At 36.1% G+C, this 25812-nt stretch overlaps 1 protein-coding gene and 1 long non-coding RNA gene across 12 annotated transcripts; one reads left to right on the forward strand and one right to left on the reverse strand.

The window, feature by feature from the left end:
• Window positions 1–440: 440 nt before the first annotated feature.
• LOC142529005 (uncharacterized) lies at window positions 441–19141 on the reverse strand. Of its 11 annotated transcripts, none has more exons than XM_075634352.1 (10): window positions 19123–19141; window positions 5456–5513; window positions 2785–3237; window positions 2627–2692; window positions 2501–2543; window positions 1631–1685; window positions 1466–1514; window positions 1116–1183; window positions 903–1011; window positions 441–730 (listed from the first exon to the last, which is right to left on the reverse strand). In XM_075634352.1, the coding sequence occupies exons 3-10, from the start codon at window positions 2959–2961 to the stop codon at window positions 617–619; spliced, it is 681 nt and encodes a 226-aa protein (XP_075490467.1). In that variant the 5' UTR covers window positions 2962–3237; window positions 5456–5513; window positions 19123–19141; the 3' UTR covers window positions 441–616. The 11 variants fall into 11 exon arrangements, with proteins under 11 accessions (XP_075490467.1, XP_075490472.1, XP_075490470.1 ...); XM_075634357.1 differs by lacking the exon at window positions 19123–19141 and having other exon boundaries at window positions 2785–2963; window positions 3170–3237; window positions 5456–5728; XM_075634355.1 differs by lacking the exon at window positions 19123–19141 and having other exon boundaries at window positions 2785–3059; window positions 3170–3237; window positions 5456–5727.
• LOC142529008 (uncharacterized) lies at window positions 4608–5561 on the forward strand. The gene is made up of 2 exons (XR_012815812.1): window positions 4608–4817; window positions 4943–5561. It is a non-coding gene; the product is annotated as an uncharacterized LOC142529008 (long non-coding RNA).
• Window positions 19142–25812: the final 6671 nt, after the last annotated feature.

Consider the following 25812-nt stretch of genomic DNA (forward strand, 5'->3'; position numbering starts at 1 on the left):
CACAATAAATAAATACTTGACTTCCAAGATTAATATCTTTTATCCCATCACACTTTTGAAATGTTATCTTCATCGAAATTATGAACTGTATTACTTGCTTTTAAGATATAAAGAGATTACGATATAATCAATAAATAACTTGTGCAAAAAGAAATAATTTAATTTCGTCCACATATTTAAAAATAGTGGAGATTGGTTGAATTAATCCGATAATTTAAGCAAAGTCATGTGCTTACAGATGTGCACATTATCTTATTACTTACCGCAGCCTTGCATCTTTCTTTCTTTAATTAATTAATTTCTTTCTTTCTTTCTTTGCTGCCTCTGTATGTGATGAGGCAAGGGATAACTTCAATGAAGAGATTACCATGATAATGAGGTTTCTAAAGCAATGTAATAATATATGCTAAAACACTTGAAAAGCTGACAACAAGCACCACTGGGAAAGAAATCAAGATTTAACCAATGTCTTGCGCATGCTTTGTGCATGTCGGAAAAAATACCACAAAACATCATAAATTGAATCATCACATGATGAAATTAGGTAGAGACAGATATTGGCTGATGATCCCAAGTCAACATTACTAAGAATAATGCTTTCATATGTAAACGGATATCAGTCGGATTTCACCCGGCTTTGTCGACTGTGAAAGATGGCGAATCCGAAGGATACTACCATTCCAGCGATATACCCTGAAATAGCTCCATATGTCACACAGATTGGCCACTCCTGCATATAATGTCAATTTCTTCATGTGTCATACTGAAAAAAGATTTGCACGAATCTCGTGCTCGATCCAAGTAATATATGCTGAAATGGTTAACCCTAAAGATTGCCTTAATCGTAAGTAGAGAACGAAAAGGGCAGCCTCAAATATCTGATGGAATATAAGAATAGATACCTGCCAGGGTCTTTGCCAGTCCAGAGGCATGGGCCATGCACCGAACCAAGCTCCAATAACAGCTCCATGTGCGGGTACACAGATCATAAAATCAGTAGATCCAACTGGCCTGCGAGTGAGCATTCAGACAAATAAAATCGAAGAAAATACGATTCAAGGCTACCAAGGTTCGACTTGCAAGGACACATTACTCTAATGATATAATCAACTTACGCAGTGTGAGAAAATATTCGATGCCAATCATTCCAAGATTGACCAAAAACAGAAGCCGCTGGGACAAACTGCCAGAGAGATAACATGGTGAAACACATAAGATATTATAGACTTATGTGTGGAGAATATATTTATCATTTCACCAAGCATGCCAGTATGTGATCACGCTAAACGGAACAGAACTAGCAAAAGTTGCAAATGAACACACTATTGACAGATGAGCATTAACTGGAATGCGACGTAAAAAAATTTCATGATTCCTCCATTTTAAGGAGTTGATCAAGTGTAATAAAGTAAAAGAAGCATAGAGAAGCTTGCAAATGGTAAATATCTAACAGAGGGATACACACCGTAAATACGGACATTAAAAGAGACCAATGAACTGTCTTTTTAAAGTGCCTGCATTTAGTCAGTTACAAACAATAAACATGAGCAAATGTTAAGCATACAAATCCGCAATATAAACTTGGGTCAACAGAATGGACAAAAATTCGATGCACGTAACCATCACATACTGAATGCCAACAGGTGCCCCCAAAACTATTGCTCCAAGTGCAATTACTACAGCACCTATAAATAATACCACAAATCTTAGAACCAATATAAAGCAGATATGACATTTTAAGTAACTGAAAGGTAAGAACTAATTTCTATGAATCATCCATGTCACAAATTCTAGATTGTCGTGGGTTTAGATTAAGTACTAGTATTTGTTCTCACAAGTAAAGTAACATGTAAAACAATACAAGACGAGGTTTAGTCTTGTCTTATGCAGTCAAGTACTTTTGTAGTCATATGAAATCGACAAGACGCCAGTAAACCGGACGGTAAATGAACAGAAGCTACAAAGATCTGATATTCAGATGGCAAGGTAAAAAAGCAAAAATGTAATTTTGAGTTTGAATGTCTTGAGTTCAACCAGAGGGCTGACTACCATGCAATATTAATCCAAGCCAAGAACTTCTTGCTCATTTGTGAATGCAAGTAGAGTTCAACCAGAATGATGTACGGTTACAGTAGCTCCACATACACCGACCAAATCCAAATCCTAATCCTAAGAAACTAACTACAAGACGTGGCTCAGTGGCCTACTAATTTTCATGAACCTTTCAAATAAGTCAATCAGAATGGCATCATTTTCGGAAAAACTAACAAGGTTCCACGAGTATTTCATCATGCTATCGAGATTATTAGAAACGTGACATTATTAGTGTACAGACAACTTGCCATGAATCGGCATAAATAAGATTCCTTTGTATAATCACTACCGAATGTGGACAGCATTATGTTGGGGAGATTCCATAAAGGAAATGAGAACATTACACTGAGAATTAAGAAAGCATTAATAGAAAAGGAAAATCTAACTTGAGAGTTCTAGCAGTAACCTGCAGGAAGCCCCAGAATCCCCCTCACAATAGCTTTCAAGTACTGCACGGTCAAAAGAAAGGAAACCATAATTACAAATGGAACAAAAAAAAACATCATCAACTTTGAGAAATACAAAACATTACAGAGCTTTGGTCTGGGTTGCGCCGCAAAAAACTGTAGACTAAAATAACAATTGAAGCTTCAAAAGCCTGAAAATTAATATGAAACTAGATCAATTATTGATGGAAATAGCGGTTAATAATCAGATACGATGCACGAGATGTGAAGGCAGTGTCCATACCCAGACCACACGAAGGGTTTCAGCTGGACTTTTAATAAGAGTAATGGCACAAAAATTGCAAGCCACCCAAAAGGCTGATGGTAGGCCTAGCCCACATATGAGATGCAATAGCAGCACCTTCACTGGAGATGTATATAAAACAGCAGGGTTCACAATCTCCTGCGGCTGCTGTGTCATCGCTGATGAAGAGAAGCGGAGGTGTTGAATGGCTCAATGGGTGGTCAAGGGTGATTTTGAATATTCAGAGAGTTTAACGGTCTCTAAATTAGCAACCCCTACATGTTGTCCCACTCATATTCACTTCTTTGGTGTATATGTCATTTACACAAATTTCATTTATAAGAAACGAAATACTGCACTAAAATAGTATGACTGGTAAGAGCACCAGTGTGAAGAAGATACTCTTTGCGGGAAAATGCAGGTTCCCCAGGGATTTGGAACGAATCAGTCTACCTGTACCAAATAAAGCATCAGTGATTAATATACATGGACAACTTGGGTACTTCTATAATGCACAAGATGCATTGACGAATCACGAAACCACGTCGAAATTTAAAAGAAGATTAAAACATTAGTTTGCAGGTATAACTTAAAGCAAGGAAAATGGAAATGGAAGACGAAAATGGTAAACGAATTGGGACTGGTCAAAACTGAAGAAAGAATCAGACAAGAATTTTTTCCGAAGTTTGAAACATAATCTATTACTTCAATTGTTAATCAATGACTTGTGCCATCAACGCACACTGGAATTTTCTTACTCATAGTGTTCAAAACTGATGGACATATTGCAAGAAACAAAAGGAAAACAACTACTGTTCAGTTGGTAAGTCAATTACGGAAGAAGACTCCTAGAATCTTTATAATTTGCCAAAAAACAAATATCAAGAAAAAGAGAAGCTGAGATTGTTACGAAACAGTAAAAATTTTCACACAAACCTTCATCTTTAAACGTGAAAACTCATTCATTCAGTTAAAATTCTCAGCTCTAAAATGATCTGATTAAAACTCACTACTATTCTGGGTACAAAAACTAATCCAAATAACTAAAACTAATCCAAACTACACGGACTAAACTTTACAGCTATATTACTGCAAAATTTCATTTCTTCTATCGAGTAAGTCAAGAAAAAATGGTCACCAGCCACCAGGTAAATTAAACAGTGAATAACACATGGAAATTCTGTAGCAGTTCGCGTACACGAGTAAAATGCATAACTGAAAAACCAAAAAAGCGAGATACAATAGCTTAACACATTTATTCATGCGAGCACACAGAAAAAACACATTAAAAAGGGAGCAGACGCAAGATTGCCTTCAAGCTGCCATTGAAGGTCACCCCAGCTGATTCACGATCAAATCAAGACAATTTCGATTTCCAAGAAAAAATCAACACAATTTCAAAGTTCGAAACCGAGAGAGCAACGCCGAGCCAATAAAAAGAGAGCCGAAGCTCTAAATGTCTGCGCCGAGCCGAGAAAGAGAGACAGAGAGCCGGCTGCCGCCCTGTTCGAAGAGGATACGAGTAGATGTCTGGGCCGTTCTTATTCCAAGAAAGTTCAATTGTTTGGGCCAGTGGCCCTTCCTTTCGGTCCAAGTTGTTTTAAGGGATTATTATTTTTTGAAAAAATAAAAGAGAGAGAGAAAGTAACAAAAAAAATTAATACGTGGCATGGTTTTTATATAATTAGGTCGAAAATGTGGCAAATTTTAGAGATTTATTTTATATTTTCTTACAATAAAACACAGCAAAGAATTGTAGGATTCCTGGCTCGGATTTTTGCTCTGCCGTGTCTACATAGTGTATATACCATCTGGAAACAAGAAATAAGCAGATCATGGATTAACTGCTGATGTTTTATGTGTTCCATCTTTGGCCTCCCGACTAGCTAAGATTCCTAAGTTTTAACTTGTAAAGAGAGATGAGAGGACAAGAGGATCAAACCAACAATTCTTAATGCTTTGATCAGTTGTTGATAAATTTGTTTCAATTCATTGGTTGTTTTTTCTCTCTACCTGTTTGATATGCGTATCTTGTTCTTGAAAGGTTAAATTATGGGCTGGATTATAAAGGAAATGTGCGTGGCGACAAATACGGTAATCTCGATCTCCGAGAACTGGAACTCTGATATTGGTTAAACTTCAATCAAGTTTACCAAAGTGGTTTGGGTTTTCTTGATTAGTAAGTAGCTCCTTGGACCTGCCAATTCATTTGTTCGTTCATCAAATATTTCTTTGAAGCATTGGGAGGAGATGGGTGGAGTGAAAGTCATAGAAGACATTGCGAGTGCTAAAGCTATTCACAGACCAGTCTACTCTCGGGCATCAGTACTAAATGTTCAACAAATTTCCAAGCTTTATTTCAGTGTCACTATATCAAGAACTGAGGAAATGAACCTTTAAAAGCTAGTTCATTACGATATTTCATACAACGTTGTAGGACCTTAGTCTATGAAATAACAGTTAACTACTGAATTCAGACTGCATTCTGTAGCTTAGAACCTCCAATGATGGAAAAAACAGGCCATATGAAACACGACAAAAAAATTTCAACACTGAAAAGAGACCTTAAATTATCAACAAAGAAATGATGTCTACAAACGATTGAAGAGCAAAAAAATAATCAAAACATGCACACAAAGATCGTTGAATTGCTAAATAGCTAAAAGTTTACCTGGATAACAGTCTTTGACCCGACAAATGCCTCAATCTTCTACCAGTCACGGTCAAATCTGGATAATAATTAACTAAAACCAAAACGAAATACAAAAAGCGTGTGTGTACAACAAAAACTATAAATCACTATCAATCAGATTGTATAGGATTCTCGACCAAAAAAATGACATTAAAAAGGGACTTTCTTTAACTATTTCAGAAAATGGAAACTCTCATTAAAGAAAAGCGAAACCAACATTAATAAACCTTAATTTCATTAAAAAAAATACAAGAATTGAAAGAGAAAAAGGATTACCTCACGTGGACGATGCGAAGAGAAATTGGAGGAGGAGGCGTGAAGTGATTGATGGAGAGAATTGAAGGGGTAAAAATTGGGCTATTTTCTTTAAATAATATGAAAAGAAAAAATATATATAAAAATACACTAATTTGATGGCATTTACAAATCTCTAACAATCCGGTACAGTCTTTACTGGATTCATACGGATTCAATAATTTTTTAATTAAAATTTAAATAAAAAAAATCTTTTGAATCTAATGCAATATGAATATGTGACGGTTCATCTTGAATTCATCTTTTGTGCGTGTTATAAATTGCGAACTTAATTTGAAATAATTCACAATTTTGTATATTTAAATAATATAATTATTTTAAATAATAATATTGAAAAAAAAATTAAAAATCACAAACTTCTGTTTATTATTAGTTGTCTAATTATTATTACTATTTATTGTTGTCATATCATGATTATTATTAAATATATAATATTTAACAGAATTATAATTATTAGTATAATGCAAGCCAACAACATTATAATTATATTAATACATGAAACTATTATTAATATAACAATTATTATTGTTATACCAATTACAAATAATATAATTACGAAAAATTAATTACTGAAATTATCTTTTCAAAATTGATATGAAATTTGTGCTAAAATAAATTAACAATATTAAAATTTGAAATAAATTAAAATTGTTATAAGAAATATTATAAAAACAAAATAATTTCAATTAGTTCTCGTATTTATATATTTTTTTACAAAAGTGATTAAATAATTTAATATTTCATATGTATTAATTACGCTAATATTAACTCATCTGTCATATTAAATATAATTTTGTATATTTAAATAATATAATTATTTTTAAATAATAATATTGAAAAAAAATTAAAAATCACAAACTTCTGCTTATTATTAGTTGTCTAATTATTATTACTATTATTATTGTTATATCGTGATTATTATTAAATATATAATATTTAACAAAATTATAATTATTAGTATAATAGAAACCAACAACATTATAATTATATTAACATATGCAACTATTATTTATATAACAATTACTATTGTTACACCATAGTTACAAATAATACAATTAAGTAAAAATTAATTACTGAAATTATCTTTTCAAAATTGGTATGAAATTTGTGATAAAATCAATGAACAATATTAAAACCTGAAATAAATGAAAATTATTATAAGAAATAGTACAAAAAACAAAATAATTTCAATATTAAAAAAATATAACAAATACCTTACACATATATTAGAAAAACAAACTAAGAAAGAAAAAGAAATGTTGAAACTGTGAGAATTTAGAAGATGTTTGTTGTTTAAAAAAATGTTAAAACAATTTTCTCCGTAGTTTTGGATTACATGTCAAAATATTAAAAGAAACAAAACAAATATTTTAAAATAAAATTATTCTAATAATAAGAAATATATATAATTGTTTGCATGCACGTAAATTGGAGCAACAAAAAACCAACGCTTCTTCCTCAATGCAACGAGTTAAGCTCTCCAACAATGTTTCTTCAAAAGAGCAACGTGAAATATTTCAAATTAAGTTCCGTAATTTATAACACACACAAAAGGTGAATTCGGAACGGACCGCCAGATATTCATAGTGCACTAAATTCAAAAGATTTTTTTTATTTTTTAAAATAAAAAATTATATTTAAATTTTAATTAAAAAATGGATTGTTATACAATTGTAAAATATTTCAAATTGTTATATTTTTATATATATTTTTTATGTTTATATTATTTTAAGAAAAAAGCCTAAAAATTGGGGGTGGGTTTTTGGAAAGAAAATACATGAAAACAAATGGGATAAATAAATTGGGAGGGAAAATAAATAAAGAAAATCATGACATTCATTAAAAATGTCAAGACAAGTACTGCAAGATGTATTTTTTTTTTTTTTTGGATTATTAGTTTTTATAAAAAGTGGAGAAATAATTTGAGAGGAAAAAATAATTGAGATACCTCTAATAAACAAAAATTATGATATTTATTAAAGTGTCAACACAAGTAGTCTAATAATTTTTTATTATTATTTGGATTATTAGTTTTTTTATAAGTATCATTAATGAGAACTTGTAACAAAACTTAATAAAAATATCCACATCAAAGTGTCACCATAGGCATTTTTTTTTGTAGTGAGTTTATCTTTTTTTTTATCTTTGTGTTTATTATTAAGATAATACTAATCTATTAGATATGATGAAATATATTAAAATTATACATCCATTGGATAAATAATTTAATAGGAAAACCCTTTAACCCTTTATTTGAATATACACAAAAACTCTCGTGAGACGGTCTCACGGATCAATTTCGTGAGACGAATCTCTTATATGGATCATCCATGAAAAAGTATTATTTTTTATGCTAAGAGTATTTGTTTAGCCCAAATCAATTAAACAAGGACCCAACTTGGTTGGGAGCAATTTAATTAGCCAAAATCCATGAAGCCCAAGCCACAACCCAATAGATGAAGCCCAAGGAAAGTTGCAGTTGGCCCAGTAAAGGAACGTTGCTGCCAGTTACGGCCATTACCCAAGGTGGAAGATCGTGGGATGATCGTGGAAAGAAGCAACTGATGAGCAGAGTGTGTCAAAAGAGAAGGGAAGGGAATCAGAAGAAGGACCGACACAAATCAATTCACAAAAATCTACAGCAAACTTCTGCATAATTCTGTCATAATTTGTTCGCTTATTTTTCATGTTTCAAACAGTCTCTTTTCTCATTCCTTCAACTTTATTGTAGAATGTTGATCAAAATTCATAACGGCATATTTAAGTTTGATGTTGTCTATGGATTCCATCTATAATTTCTTTATTTTTCTCAGATTACACATTTAATTTTGAGCCATTTCGAAGGAGTTAGAACTTACAACCGAATTGAGACTCGCAACGCTTGGTAAACGAAGTCGGATCATTCACATTTGGCACGAACACGTGCCTGGCACGCCCGCAAATTTTTCGTGACAAACAAGTTGGCACGCTCGGTGGGACACAATGCCTCCAAAGCGTACTGAGAAGAGTGAAGGAATTCCTCCATCACTGGGGAAAGGTCATCGCTCACAAGAAGAGTTTCAGGAAACTGATGCAGAAGGAAGAACGGTTGAAAGGCTTGTACACCAGTTCGAGGAAGAGACTATGAAGGAAGAAATTGCTGTTTCTGGTGGTGATGGGTCTTCGCCGAACTTCATGTTGGCCATGGAGAAAAATATCCGCAGCGATCTCAAGGAAATGACTCAAACTTTCGCTACTGTCATGATGGAATTTGTGGCAGAAATGAAGGAATGGAGAAAGTCTGCAAAAGGCGAAGTGGTTATACTAGAGAGTGATAAACTTCAAGAGAATGACGTCAAGCTGCTGAAAGATCAAGGTCAAGGATCAGGAGTTTCTCAGGCAGGTGAAAGTCGCCGCTTGGGGTAAGCACGAATTCCTGAATCTGCCAGGGAAGGGAGATACACTCCTCCGCACAAAAGGGATGAGGAGTTGGGGTTGAAATTCCAAAACTGCAGCAACAGTAAACAAATGGCTGGTAACGCGTTCTCTGTGACGTCTCCTAACTTACATCCAGGGATGTACGTTGATGGGGGAATGCGTGGATATTCAGCGCCAGGTTTGGGGAATAACACTCGGGGGGCAATCTATCCTCCTCACCAGTTAAGACAAACTCCAACGTTGGATTTTGAGATGGTACGTGATGTGATTCAAGAGTTGTATGGCCCAGGAGTGAGGCCAATCAACCGACCAGAATTCCATAAACCGTATCATGATGTTGTGGATCGTGACAACACTTATCCAAAAGGATACCGCATTCCAGACTTCACGTTATATTCCGGGGAAGACGGTCAATCCAGCGTGGAACATGTGGCCAGGTTTACAATTCAGTGTGGGGAATTGGCAAATTTGGAGAACTTTTTTAATTACAAGTTACGTTTGTTCCCCAATTCCCTGACCAGTACTGCTTTCACATGGTATGCAACACTACCTCGAAACTCTATTATGACTTGGCACAATATGGAACGTCAATTCCATACACAATTCTTCCGGACAGTACCTGAGATTAGTATAGCGGAATTGTCAAGGGTGGTCCAAAAATCGGGGGAATCTGCCAATGATTTCATTTGTAAGTTCAAGAAGGTGAGAAGCAGATGCCGAGTTTTCCTCCCTGAATCAGAATACGTGAAGATGGCACAACGAGGACTCGATTTTGAACTTAGAAAGAAGTTCCAAGGGATGGAATTCCGTGATTTTTATGAACTTGCGGCCAAAGTGTCAGAGTATGAGGAATTGTTACGAGAAGAGAGTCATAAAAGAAAGTCTATAGTGGGCTCTTATTTCCAGGAAGTGGAGGAAGTTGCACTGGCAGAAGTAGCAAATTCCGGATCACGCACTGTCCCTTTATTTAAGCGCAAGAGTGAAGAACTTTCCAAGAAAAACATTCCTCCAGTGCAAACTCCTTATACTTTCGATGCATCTAAGACGGAGAAAATCTTCGATCACTTAGTGAAGGAGAAGTTCATAACATTCCCTCCAGATCACAAGCTACCCACGAAGGAGGAGTTGAAAGAAAGAGATTACTGTAAGTATCACAATTCCTTCAACCATAATACTAATGCTTGTTGGGCGTTCAAGAATGTCTTGCAGGAAAGAATCAACAAGGGAGTCCTAAAATTTCCCGAGAAAAAGGAAGCGATGATAGTGGATGAAGATCCATTTCCCCCGGTAGCCAATGTGAACATGGGCAATACTGACTTGCGTTTCTTGATCAATGAGAGGAGAAGGAACGGGTACGGGGACAGGTCCATCAAACCAAGATTTACCATAAAGAAGTGTTGGGTGCCTCGAAAAATGATATTTGAGGTCAAGGAGAAGAAGACAGAAGCTGTTCATGAAAAAGACCACTATTACAGTGGAGGCGGTCTGCATTATACTGGGAGGAATATGAGGTATGACAGGGAATCCATGGCCAAAAGGCCAGGGAACCAGTACCTCAGAAGGGGCCCACGTCCTTGGTCGATGAATGGTGAGAGGAGAGCTGACCGGCAGTTATTTCAGAAGACAAGACAGAGGCCATCCTTTCTGGATACTGATAAAAAATATGAGAGGAAGTCCCATTTTGTTGTTCCTCCTAGAGCAGTTCCCGACGGCGTATGGAGGCGAGTAGAACATCCAAAGTTTCCAAAACCTCTTTCTCGGACCCAAAAGCGACGTTTGTTGAGGGAAAAAGCTGCTGAGCGCAGGTTGCAGATGGAGGAACCAGGTAAAGAGAAGAAAAAATTTGGAAGGAGGGCCACTGAAGATTATGGTGAGGAAGATGACGACTTGTTATCAGAAGAGGACGGTGAACCAGTCAAGAAAGCTACTTTCAAGGTGGGGCAGATCCTCGTTTCATTTGAGTGTGCCACTGGCTCGTTAATGTTGCCAGAGGAGTTTAAACGCAAAAGGACGTGTGAAACCGATGTCTTTACTGGAAATCAAAATGGTACAGAATCCGTTCAATCTGATATGGTGAGTGAAAGCGTCGGTGTTTTTGTTGATGAAGAGAAAAGAGTATTGATGAAGCGACCTACAAATGAAATGACTAAGCATATCAAACCACTCTACATTGTAGCGCATGTGAATGGAAAGCCGTTGTCTAGAGTGCTGATAGATAATGGATCTGCTATGAATATTTTGCCGTACAGAATCCTTCAGAAGTTGGGGAAGAATGTGGAAGACTTAATTCCTACCGAAGTCTCCGTGGCAGCTTTTACCGGGGAGTCTACAAAAACCTTGGGAGTGTTGCCAGCAAACATCACTGTAGGGTCCCGATCTTCGTTGTCAGCCTTTTTCATAGTAAATTCCAGTGCTAGTTTCCACGCTTTGTTAGGAAGGGATTGGATTCACACCAATCATTGTGTACCATCATCCATGCACCAGTTATTGTTGATGTGGAAAGGGGATGAAGTGGAAGTGGTACTGGCTGATTCGCAGCCTTATCAATCTAATTCCAACGCAGTTGAGGCTAGATATTATGATGGAGCCTTCGGACCTATCAGAATTCGTGATTACAAGGTGAATGGACAGCAAGGAGCAGTCTACATGGACACCAAGAAAGTAAGGGAAGCAGTTGAAAAAATTCTCAAACCCAGTGCCATGGTCTCTCCTAGACCCATGGTTCGACCTATTATCAAGGAGGTCGATGATTAAATTCACTAAGGAAGAGATGGAAGTGGCTGCAACTTCCGAATGGAAAGCCACATTGCAGCAGCTGGTGACTGAAGTACAATCTCAGGAATTATGGGACATTGACGGAACTGAAGTAATATTTGAAGATGAATTTTATAATATTGAGGAAACAGAGTTACAGTTGGAAGACATAGTCTTAGCTCCGGCTCAGATGGAAGATCGGCAGCCGGAGACTCAGGACCCTTTGAAAGAGGTGAATCTAGGAACTGTGGAATGCCCTAAACCCACGTACAGCAGTGACTTATTGGGGGAAGAGATGAAAGGGGAAATGGTGAAACTTCTCATGGAATTCAAAGATTTTTTCGCAAGGGAATATGAAGATATGCCGGGTATAGACCGTAAATTGGTGGAACATCGACTACCAATTAAAGATGGTTTCAAACCATACCAACAGCCGGCTAGAAGGATGTCCAAGGCGATTGAGGCAAGAGTAAAAGAAGAGATTGAAAAATTGCTCAAAGCAAAATTCATCCGTCCAATAAGATACACGGAGTGGCTGGCAAACATAGTCCCTGTCATGAAAAAGAATGGGAAGCTTCGAGTTTGCATAGATTTCAGAGATTTAAATTGTGCCACCCCGTAAAACGTTTATGTCATGCCAGTAGCTGATATGTTAATCGATGCAGTGGCAAAAAATGAGTTGATGTCATTTATGGATGGATTTTCAGGATACAACCAAATAAAAATAGCAGAGGAGGATGTATCCAAGACAGCTTTTAGATGCCCTGGAGCGATCGGCACGTTCGAATGGCTTGTTATGCCATTTGGATTGAAAAACGCGGGGGCAACTTACCAAAGGGCTATGAATACCATTTTCCATGACATGATCGGTCAGTGCTTAGAGGTATATATTGATGACATTGTTGTGAAATCAAAAAAAGCAGCAGATCACCTTGGCCATCTTAAGAAGAGTTTTATAAGGATGAGGCAGCACAACTTGAAGTTGAATCCTTTGAAATGTGCTTTCGGTGTACAAGCTGGGAATTTTCTTGGGTTTTTGGTTCTCCAGCGGGGAGTAGAGGTGGACAAAAATAAGGTTAAAGCCATTATGGCAGCGATGCCACCGAAGGATAAGAAGGAGCTACAAAGATTCCTCGGTCAGATAAATTATTTAAGAAGATTTATTTCAAACCTGGCAGGTAAAACTCGTGAATTTTCTCTATTATTAAAGTTGAAAGACTCGGAGGAATTTAAATGGGAAAAATGTCACCAAGAAGCCTTTGATAAAATAAAAGAGTATTTGTCTAAACCTCCTGTTTTGATGCCCCAAAACATGGTTTTCCCCTCAAATTGTATATATCGGCCTCTCAGGATTCTATTGGGTGTCTTTTGGCACAAAATAACCAAGAGAATCATGAGCAGGCCATTTATTATCTGAGTCGATCACTAACAGAGGTGGAGGTTAGATATTCAGTCATAGAAAAGTTGTGTTTGGCGTTGTATTATTCATGTACTAAACTGAGGCATTATCTGATTCATTCAAGAGTTTATGTGATTTCGCGGACAAATCTTGTCAAGTACATGCTTCACAGGCCTATCTTGACTGGGAGAATTGGCAAATGGTCGCTGGCATTGGCCGAATTCACATTGATTTATTGCCCCCAAAAATCCGTGAAAGGCCAAGCCATTGCGGATTTTCTGGCAGACCACCCTATGGTTGATGCGGCAGGGAGTGCATCAGTAGATATCCCAGTATTTTATGTTGATCAGCCCTGGACTTTAAAGTTTGATGACTCCAACACAGAGAGGGCATCAGGGGTGGGAGTCGTGATAACATCCCCAACAGGAGTGAAGAATGCCTTGTCATTCAACCTAGACTTTCCTTGCACCAATAATCAGGCTGAATATGAAGCATTAGTGATTGGCTTAGAGATTTTACGAGATTTGGGCGCTAAAGATGTGTTGATTATCGGAGATTCCCAGTTGGTTCTCAAGCAGATGTCAGGGGAATATAAATGTTCGAGTTTGGCGTTGGCCCCTTACTTTACTGCTTCTTCACAGCTCCTTGATGATTTTGAAGATGTGATGTTCCAACATGTGCCAAGGCAAGACAATTGGGAAGCTGATGAATTGGCTCAAATTGCTTCTGGTTTAAAGATGCCGCCCGAGCTCACCCACAAACTCTTGTTGATACAAAAAAAAAATCATCCTTCTATTCAACAGCGAGGAATACAAGTGGATACTTTCGATATTGATGTTGACCTCGCTGGGGATTGGAGGGATGAGATAAAAGATGCATTGAGAAATCCTGAACAGAAGGTGCATTATGGTTTGAAGGTGAGGATCTTACATTATATCTTGATGGGAGATGAACTGTACAGGAAAGGGGATGATGGTTTATTGCTGCGATGTTTGGGTTTCCCAGAGGCCATGAGAGTAATGCAGCAAGTCCATGAAGGAATATGTGGGGCACACCAGTCAGGGGTTAAAATGAGGTGGTTAATCCGCAGGCATGGCCATTACTGGCCATCAATGCTGAAGGATTGTATAAGATATTCGAGAGGATGTCAACGGTGCCAAAAACACGGGAATATCCAGAGAATACCAGCTGATGAATTGCACGCCGTCATAAAGCCATGGCCATTTCAGGGGTGGGCCATGGATTTGATAGGGAAAATTTATCCTCCTTTATCTAAAGGAGATTCCTTTATAATTGTGGCTACCGATTTCTTCACCAAGTGGGTTGAAGCCCTTCCTATGAAGAAGGTGGAACAGAGAGATGTTGTTACATTCGTGAAGGAGCATATTATTCACAGATTTGGAATCCCGCAATCGATCACCACCGACCAAGGAACTATGTTCGTGGGGTCAGAAATGAAGGAATTTGCTGAGGATTACGGAATCCAGTTGATTAATTATTCACCTCATTATCCCCAGTCCAACGGTCAAGCTGAAGCTTCAAACCAAGTATTGATCAAGATGTTGAAAAAGATGATGGAGGATAATCCCCGAGATTGTCACCGACTGCTATCAGAAACTTTATGGGCTTATCGGACATCAAAAGAGAAGTGCTACTGGTACAAGCCCTTTCACCTTGACTTATGGGCATGATGCAGTATTGCCTATGGAAGTGGTGATCCCTTCTTTGAGAGTGATGAAGCAGAATGATTTGGAACCAGAGATTTACACGGAAGCTATGATTATGGAACTTGAGGATTTGGATGAGCTGAGAATGCAGACATATAATGCTTTGATGCTTCAAAAATCCAAGGTGTCCAGAAGTTACAATAAACGTATGAATAAGAAAATATTTGAAGAAGGAGACGTGGTTTGGAAGGTGATCCTGCCTCTTGGGTCCAAAGACAGGGAACTCGGCAAATGGTCGCCCAACTGGGAAGGGCCATTCAAAGTTCATCGAGTTTTAGATGGAAACGCATATTGGTTGGCAAGTCTGGATGGGGAGCCACATAGAAGGTGCATTAATGGCAAGTATTTGAAGCACTATTATCCCAGTAGTTGGGTAGAGATGTCGGAGCCGAAGGGTTCATGAAGCTGGATGCGAAGGAGTTCAGTACAGAGTAGGCTAAATGGCCACTTTGTGTGGATCTGTCATAATTAACTCGTAAGGAGTTTCTGTAATATGCGAGGAATAGGCTTTTAAGCCATTTCCCGCTGAACTTGTTTGCAAATAGTGATGGACCATCTGTGAATAAATAAAAAGAAAATTTGCTCATGGAATCCTTTGCAGCTGATGTGATTTTAATAGAATAATGTGTTGTCTTGATAGCCGAATTGATGACGTATAGAGCACGTTTATTACATATTTCGATACTTTGATGGTGTTTGGAAAGTATGGGTGATAATGAGCAATGGTGATAACATGTTGTGATAATATTGAAGAAAACATGCTATTTAGCCGTTGTTCTTAATTTATTTTATCGAAATCCGGGCAGAGTTTTCCCTGTAAACGTGACATCCCAGAAATACAAATACATGAAAACAAATCCCAAGCAGCATGTATAAGGTAAACAACATGTTTCCAACAACAAAATTTGGCTTTCAAGCTACTTTTCCAACTCTACACATCATAAAAGACACTTGCCAAACAATGGTAAACAAGTGCAAAAAAAATATTCATCAAAGTTTGGCAATTTTCTTTTGGATTGGCCGGCGGCACTACCATGAAGATTTTTCATCTCCATTGATCTTTAAGAAATCCAAAAAATGGGATCTCATCCTCAGTAAATTTGGTGGAGCATCACAATTCCTTGTGCTGGTGCATTTCTCGTAAGTACATGGAAGATTATATAAGTTGCACAAGCTATAGACCAAGCTCTGAATATGCACAACAAGGAAGTTGCTCTGTTGAGGTGCAAGCAGTGAGCTCGAGTGACATAATTAATGATGGTCCGGAGAAATTGTTGGAAGCTTCTGAAATAGTGGAAAAGTCCCAAGAGGAAGAATGTGCAAATTACGAAATGCCGATTTCAAGAAACATGTTGGAAAATATTGAAGACGTTGACGGTGGTGCTCTCTGAGATATTTTTAGAAGGCAAGATGTCTCAAAATTGGAGGAATATGTGAGGAAGCACTACAAGGAGTTCAGACACATCTATGGGAATCCCTTGCCACTAGTGTTGCAAGGTGTTGCTCATCAAAAAACTCATTCAAACATAGACACAAACACTTTGAGAGCAGCATGAAATGTGGCAAATTTTACTGTGTTTTTGTGATAGAGGATTGAGAAAAATGGTGAAATATACCTATCTTGAGAAGGTGTGGCTTGATGTAAAGAAGTTTGATGATGACAATTTTCAGAAACTTGGATGCCATCACAAAGGCGATGTATTCGGTAGTGATATGGGACATGAGATCTCCATGAGTGGTTGAGTAGTTGTCTCAAAGTGAAGGAAGATTGGTTGTGAAAGGCAGTGAAAATGGGAAGATTTTAGGAGAAGAAGGCAAGGAAGAAGTTTATAAGGAGGAAAACCACACTGCTACCTTTTCTTTTTTCTCATCATCTGTCTCCTCATCATATATGTCGTGTTAGCATTTGAGCCCAACTTATAAATGGGCCAATACATTAGAATTATTACACGGCCAAATTGGCTACGGGGGGCAATTGTTTAGCTCAAATCAATTAAACAAGGGCCCAACTTGGCTGGGAGCAATTTAATTAGCCAAAATCCATGAAGCCCAAGCCACAACCCAATAGATGAAGCCCAAGGAAAGTTGCAATTGGCCCAGTAAAGGAACGTTGCTGCCAGTTACGGCCATTACCCAAGGTGGAAGATCGTGGGATGATCGTGGAAAGGAGCAACTGATGGGCAGAGTGTGTCAAAAGAGAAGGGAAGGGAATCAAAAGAAGGACCGACACAAATCAATTCACAAAAATCTACAGCAAACTTCTGCATAATTCTGTCAGAATTTGTTCGCTTATTTTTCATGTTTCAAACAGTCTGTTTTCTCATTCCTTCAACTTTATTGTAGAATGTTGATCAAAATTCATAACGGCATATTTAAGTTTGATGTTGTCTATGGATTCCATCTGTAATTTCTTTATTTTTCTCAGATTACACATTTAATTTTGAGCCATTTCGAAGGAGTTAGAACTTACAACCGAATCGAGACTCGCAACGCTTGGTAAACGAAGTCGGATCATTCACATTTGGCACGAACACGTGCCTGACACGCCCGCGATTTTCGTGATAAACAATATTATTTTTTATTGTGAATATCGTTAGGGTTGACCCGTCTCACAGATAAAGATCAGTGAGACCGTCTCACAAGAGACTTACTCGTGAATATATATTTAAAACTCATTAAAATCAATCCCGAATTATATAATGGCTTCCAATATATATGTATATATATAGTTTTTATGATGTGCATCAGTCGTGTTTATTTTTATGTTCACTATTAAGATAATACTCATTTATTAGATATAATGAAATATATCAAAATTATATATCTATTAGACAAGTGTCACGGGTAGGGATATAATCGAGTCGAGCCGAGCCGAACTCTTGAATGTTTGAGCTTGGTTCGTTTATAATCGAACCGAGCTCGAGCTTTATTTAACGAATATATGCATGGCTCATGAGCTTATTCAAGCCTTTATCGAGCCTAAAACAAGCTTAATAAATATGAATTATACATTTAAATTTTCATTAAATTAATTAAAAAGTAAATTATATATTTAAAGAAAAATATATTATTCTTATTAAAATTTGTAAATTTATTATAATAAATAAATTTAATAGATTTTTCTATATATTTCATAAATAATATGCAAAATAATAAATCAAATATCAAAACTATTATTTTTTCATCTAAAAGATTACTCATGAACTTACCAACGAACATGTTCACGAGCTAACGAGCCGAATACTGTAAAGCTTGAGTTTGGTTTGTTTATCTTAACGAGCCTCATTAAACGAGCTTTTATCGAATCGAGTTTCGAATAGCTCACAAACGATTTGGTTCGTTTACATCCCTAGTAATGAGAGTTAATATATATTTTGATTGAGCTACGACCGAGTACAAACATGCTCTGCATTGACTTGAAGAATCGGCGATTATTTGACTTTCTATTCAAAGTGACAAGTTGGCTCGGACAAGATTCTTGACACAGTTTAGGCAATTCCATAGTTAGCTACTTTAAAGATACTAATTTTACAGAGAATATATTTATAGTATATGATATGAAAATAAGAGCTACTTGACTTGGTAAAATTCTGAATTTATAAGTACAGAAATTCTAATATTTTATGAGAGAAATCTATTTATGTTTTGATTTTAATTGGTCAAGATTTATTTTTAGTAAAATAAATTGGTTCTTCTGGCATTTTTAATTTTTTTTTTCTAACACCGTTGCGCAAAAATGAATAAAACTGGAAAATAAAAATATCGTATTAAGATTAAATTCGAACCAATTAAAATACCATAACTAAGAAAAACTTTTCAAGCCAATTGGGTAATTTCCAATTATAATGATGATATCTTATTGTTCAATTAATCTAAATAAAATAAATATATGACGCAATAAATCTAAGGAAAAATATTATAATTGCGATTAAAGTAATTCAATTCGTTACTATTGAATTTGAATGCATATTTAATTTCTAAATAACATGAAAAAAAAATTTAAACGTGTATAAATCTATTAAAAAAAAACTTACAAATTGGTCGAAGAAGACGTTGGAGCACTGTGCATGTGCAAAAAAATCAGGTGGAAGACCACCTTCGTTACAAACTAACAAAATTCATGATATATACCAACACTCAGAAATTTCCAAGAATTGAAATGCAAAAAACTTACGCTAAATCGAAACTAAAATCGTAAAAAAAGAGAGAAATTTATCGCATGTGTGAAGTGTTGTGGAGGAAAATGGTCTGGAAATGTGGATATTTACAGATGATTTGCGACGATTTTTTCTAAAACCGTCGCAATTAGCAACGGTGTTTAATACAACCGTCGCTATTAGCGACCGATTAAATTAATTCGTCGCAAATAGCGACGGTTAAAACCGTCGCCGATTGAAAGTAGCGATAGTTTTTCTTACGTCGTCGCTATATTTAGCGACGGTTATAGGTTTAACTGTCGCTTTTTAAAAAATTACGACGATTTGAATAAAAATGTCGCTAAATGTAGCGACGGTACATAACCGTCGCCAATGTGCGACAGAAATATAGAACCGTCTCTAATTAGCGACATTAAATTTTAGCCGTCGCAAATTAGCGACGGTTAATAAGCTGTCGCTACATTTAGCAACGATTTTATTCCGCAAATATTTAAATAGCTACAAATTTTTTTTTGTAGTGTACATGCCTGAGCTCGCTTCCTTGAATTTATGCATATATATTAATGTGTGTATATTTATATATTAATTTTAGTAAATGATTACCGTTTAATTTAATAATAATTTATAGAAAGTAGTGAGGGTTCATAGTGCAATTTGAGAGAGATAATATCGAAAATAAATGGCAACGACAATTTTGAGAAAAAATATTAGTGTAAGGGAATTGGGAAATAAAAATGATGTCTTCTAGGAGGTAGATTTTTTATATAATAATATAGATGTGTGTGTATAATACCAAACCACATGTGACTTTTTTTATTCAGTTAAATTAATTAATAATTACAAAATATTTATTTGAAGTTGTGAATAATCAACTTAAAATGAAATAAATTGGAAAATAATGTTATAAAGACTAAAGAGATATGCTTTAACTTATGTACCCTAAGCCATTGTCTAGTTTTCTCATCTTATTTAATTTTTCTATTTACAACCACTTTTATTTCATCTCTCAATTTTGGTTTATAAAATTTGTGAGAGTAAATAAATTATTTTAAATAATTAAAATAATAATATGTTATTTATATTCTATATCATATCATATCATATTAAACACCTTGTAAAAGTATATATTACAAGGAATCAAATAATTTCTTTGAATGTGACCGGTTCCGACTGGTTCTGGCATCAATCGATTCAGAACCGGTCCGGAACCGGAACCCTAGAACCGATAAGCACCCCTACTGCACTATGTAAAAGGCTTGGCCACTTCTTTTTCAAAAATTTCAGCCTTGTACTAGGCACAAGACGTGGGCACACCACCTTCTATTTTCTTTAAACTTACATGATTAAATTAGAATCAACCAAAAGATTTTTTTTAAACTTATAAGACGAAATGAAACATTAACACGATGACAACTACAATCTTTAAGGTAATGACTCGATCTTAAAATTTCATCGACTAAATTAAATAAATATGAATCTAAAGTTCTTGCGAAAATCGTCAAGACTCGGATAAGTAATCATCCTCAGCCCTAGGCCGTCATTTCTTGCCAGCTAGCGCCTCCTCAATCTTTCTCGATGAAATCTAGTGAATCTAAAGGCTCAACAAGTAGTTTCGGATTTAACAAATAATCCTAAATGAAAGCAACATGCTTTATACATGGACCTCAAGCCTTATCATATTAAAATATATTTCTCAACACCTCAACTCATTTACTATATGCAACATATAAACAATTAACATTTTACTCAAAACTTCAAATTCTTTTTGCAAAATGTGGCTCGCAAATATTTCGTCAAAGTCATAAATCTTTTGACTTAACTCTCAAAAATGGATCATCATATTTTCTGGCTTAACTCTCCTGAATGGATTTTAAAATTGTTGTACTCGTACAAAGCCATGAAAAATTGCAAATTTGTCATCATATGACATTTATATATTTAAATTTAAATTAAATATGCATAAATCTGTAACACACACTGCTTGACTCCCTTTCACTTCTCGATCACAGTAACAAACATACCATTTTTTTCACTTCAAATTTTTTTTTACCCACACAAGAACATCACATTACACAATTTTATTATACATATATATATAGGTACACTCGCGCACACAGTTCTTTTGTTGGCAAGAAAAACAAATTGAAGAGTATACACACACACGCACATACACATATATGTGTGTGTGTGTGTGTGTGTTGAAATCTTCTTATACCATCCTCCTCTATGCTTAAAAATTAAATTTCTTCGAAAAACCATAGGTCACTATCATACCAACAATTTATGTGCTTTAAAATCAAATTATACTATGATAACATCGATGCGTCAACGAAATAAATTATATTTTACTTGACTATTTATCGCAGATGGTTTAGAGATGATTTTGGCAAGGAGGAAACATCACAATCACGCCCAGGATATCTACGCAAGGGCCGAGTTTTTGTGTGGAAACACTGAGTTAAGCTCATATTCCGGAGTTTAGAAATATATATTGCCAAGCCAGTTGTGTTGTTTTCCTTTCCATTTTACATATATTTTTTAAGAACTAAATGTTTGATTCTTGAATATGCTTGTTGGATAGTTCTATAAAGTATTCATGTTGGATCAATTTATTTATATGGGCTTATATGTGAATAATTATGTATTGTGGGTTGTCTATTAAGTTAAGCTCAAAATAAAGTGATCAATTAATGTTTCGGATTATTGGGCTTTAATGTATCTAATGGGCTGTGGGCCTTTATTGTGTAGAGACATAAGTGTAATTTCTGTTTTTATGATGGGCTAAAACAGAAATATCAGAAGATATTGATAAACATTATCTATAAATATGGGTCATGGTCCCCAGATCTCGCGTTGTCACTTTCACTATTCTCTCCCCCATTAAGAAAATAGTTCTGAAGAGAAACTAAAGGATTCTCTCAAAGAAAGAGCGCGTAGATCTGGAAGATCAAGACACGTTTTAAAGAATTCAGGATTATGGCTTCAGGTACGCTTCCGTTTAAGATTTCAGTCAATTTCTTGATGATTTATCATGATGGATTCTGCGGTTTATGGGTTTTCCCCAACAAGTGGTATCAGAGCCATTCATGTTTGAATCATTAAGATTTGTTTAAAGTTTTTGGATACTTTTTGGATCCAGATCTGAAAAAATTAAATTTTGTTTAAAATTTTTTTTGATATGGCTTCAGATCTGGAAAATATATTGATATGTTTTCAGATCTGAAAATATTTTGATACGGTTTCAGATCTGAAAATTATTTTGGTTTAGATCTGAAAATTTTTTATCAGATCTGGAAAATATTTTGGTTGAAAACCAAATCTTTTAAAGTTTCAGTTTTGGTAAAAAGATTTAGTTATAAAATTTTAAAGATTTGGTATAAGATTTCGATTTTCCTTCCGGTTTTTTGTTCAACAAAATATTTTAGAGGAAAATCGAAAATTCGGATTAAATTTTTTTTTTTTTAAAAAAAAAGGTACGGGTTCGGGTTGGGTCGTACGGACCCGGGTCGACCCGAACCGTACGGATCCGGGTCGGGTCGTACGGAACCGGGTCGACCGACCCGTACGGAATTTCCGAAATTTTTTTTTTTAAAAAAAAAATTTTCGGTTCAGGTTTATTCAGTTGAGGTTAAATATTCATTAATTCAAATAATGACAAGGTTATATGTATTCTTAAAATTGATTAATTGAAATAAAATGTCGCCAAAGTGACCTCTTTTATGGAAATTAATTTTATTTTGGAATACAAAAGGATTTTGGGTATATGTGATTTATATGAATATTGATCGGCCCAAAGGAAGGTTAATATTTAATATAATCACATATGCAATTGTGGTGGTAAACATGTGATAGTTTTTCAGTTTTTTCATGTGAATAATAAATCGGCCCAAAGGAAGGTTGTTATTTGACATGATAGTTAATATCAGTGTTTGACTGCTGCGCCAGGATATCACTTACAAGTTAATCTTTTGTCCAAAGATGAAACATTAATGGAGTGCTCGATATTCTGTTTATGGGGGTTTACATTATTTGAATTTATTGATTATTTTATTTGGATATTTGGTTGAGCATGTATATTTGGTTTTTCGTTCTCTATTCAGATTTAACTCCTGCAAATATTCACTCCAACATAAATTCTATTCCTATGTTAAATGGCTCGAATTTTAAATCGTGGCAAGAGAATTTGTTGATAGCTCTCGGAGTCATGGATTTAGACCTTGCGATAAGGATTGACTCTCATCCCGCCATTACGGATAAGAGTACCTCTGATGAAAAGAGGGAGTTTGAAGGTGGGAGAGATCGAATCACATGTGTATGATGATCATGAAGAGGGCCATTCCAGAAATATTCAGGGGCACAATGTCTAGCGACATTGCTACGGCTAAGGCTTTCCTTCAAGACCTCGAAAAGAGGTTTGCTAAAAGTGAAAAGTCTGAAATTGGTACACTTTTGGCAAGCCTCGTTTCAATGAGGTATAGAGGTAAGGGCAATATCAGGGAGTACATTATGGAAATGTCTCATCTTGCTTCAAGGTTGAAAGCACTGAAGCTTGACCTCTCTGAGGACTTGCTGGTGCATCTGGTTTTGATATCTCTTCCTCCTCAGTTTAACCAGTTCAAGGTGAGCTATAACTGTCAGAAAGAGACTTGGTCTCTGAATGAGCTCATCTCGCACTGTGTCCAGGAAGAGGAAAGGTTGAAGCAAGACAAGACAGAAAGTGCTCATTATGCCTCTACCTCGAAGGATAAAGGAAAGAAACGAAAGTATAAGGAAGCTGCGGATACACAGCCTCCGAAGAAACAACAGAAGAATCCTAGTGATTCTCAAAGTTCTGGTTGTTTTTCGGTGGCAGTGATGGGCATATGAAGAAGCAGTGCAGTAATTATCACGCTTGGCGTGCTAAGAAAGGTATGCTTCTGAATATGGTTTGTTCTGAGGTTAATTTAACTTCAGTGCCTAGACACACGTGGTGGATAGATTCTGGTGCAACAACTCACATCAGTGTGTCTATGCAGGGTTGCCTGGATTGCCGAAAACCAAGTGATGCTGAAAGATTCATCTATGTTGGTGACGGCAACAAAGTTGAAGTTGAGGCAATAGGAAAATTTAGATTATTGTTAAAGACTGGAATATATTTGGATCTTTATGAAACATTTGTTGTGCCGTCTTTTAGACGGAATTTGATTTCCATTTCTGCATTGGACAAATTTGGTTATTCTTGTTCTTTCGGAAATGGAATATTCAGTTTGTTTCTCGATTCAAAATTGGTTGGTTCTGGTTCTTTATCAGGATATGATAATCTCTATTCTTTGGATGTTATTGTTTCATTTAATGAATCCCTGCAAACAAGTAGAGGCACTAAAAGAAAATTAATCAGTGAGAATTCAGCTGCGTTATGGCACAAAAGATTGGGTCATATCTCTGAAAAGAGAATAAGGAGACTCGTGTCAGACGAAATTCTCGAACCTTTAGATTACACAGATTTTAATAATTGTGTTAATTTTATAAATGGAAAACAAACCAACAAAAGGAGATTTGAAGCCAACAGGTGTTCAGGCGTCTTAGAACTTATACATACTGATATTTGTGGGCCATTCTCTTCGGCTTCTTGGAATGGTCAACAGTATTTTATAACGTTTACAGACGATTTTTCAAGATATGGCTTCATTTATCTCATTCATGAAAAGGCACAGTCATTGGATGTGTTCAAAAAACTATAAAGCTGAAGTTGAAAATCAACTTGGCTTAAAGATTAAAAGCGTTAGATCTGACCGTGGTGGTGAATACTATGGTAGATATGACGGTTCAGGTGAACAACGTCCAGGACCTTTTGCTAGATTCCTGGAGGAATGCGGTATCGTCCCACAGTACACTATGTCGGGTTCGCCCACTATGAATGGTGTTGCTGAAAGACGAAACAGAACGCTTAAGGACATGGTGAGGAGTATGATCAGTCATTCTACCTTACCAGAATCACTCTGGGGAGAAGCACTAAAGACCGCAGCATATATCCTTAACATGGTTCCAACTAAGGCAGCGACCAAAACCCCTTATGAACTTTGGACGGGTAAAAAGCTCAGTCTTAAGCATCTGCACGTTTGGGGATGTCCAGCTGAGGCAAGGCCTTACAAGCCTAATGAAAAGAAACTGGACTCAAGGACGGTTAGTTGTTATTTTATTGGATACTCTGAAAGATCCAGGGGGTACAAGTTTTATGATCCCACGAGTAAGTCGATTTTTGAGTCAGGAAATGCCAGGTTCTTTGAGGATGTTGAGTTTGCAGGGGGAGATAAAGTAAGTGATATTGTCTTTGAAGAGGAATATGTAAATATTCCCACAGGTGTCTTGGACATTGGTCAGAATCATATTCCTCACTTTGACCAAGACACAATACAGGAAGACAATATTAGAGATCCTCTCATTCCAGATGAACAAACTCAAGCACCTCCAGAACCTATGCCATTAAGGAGATCCACTAGAGAGCGGAAAAATGCAGTGCCAGATGATTACATTGTATTTCTTCAAGAACATGAGGCAGACATTGGATTGATGGAGGATGATCCTATT

Source organism: Primulina tabacum, chromosome 16 (genome assembly GCF_025594145.1).
Source record: "Primulina tabacum isolate GXHZ01 chromosome 16, ASM2559414v2, whole genome shotgun sequence".
Taxonomy (NCBI): domain Eukaryota; kingdom Viridiplantae; phylum Streptophyta; class Magnoliopsida; order Lamiales; family Gesneriaceae; genus Primulina; species Primulina tabacum.

Excerpts from the sequence above, each read along its gene's own strand:
- LOC142529005 (XM_075634352.1), bottom strand. The coding sequence starts at position 2,961 with ATGACACAGCAGCCGCAGGAGATTGTGAACCCTGCTGTTTTATATACA. Across the intron at positions 1,515-1,630 it reads GGGGCACCTGTTGGCATTCA|GCACTTTAAAAAGACAGTTC; the intron begins GTATGTGATGGT and ends GACTAAATGCAG. Across the intron at positions 731-902 it reads ACTGGCAAAGACCCTGGCAG|GAGTGGCCAATCTGTGTGAC; the intron begins GTATCTATTCTT and ends CATTATATGCAG.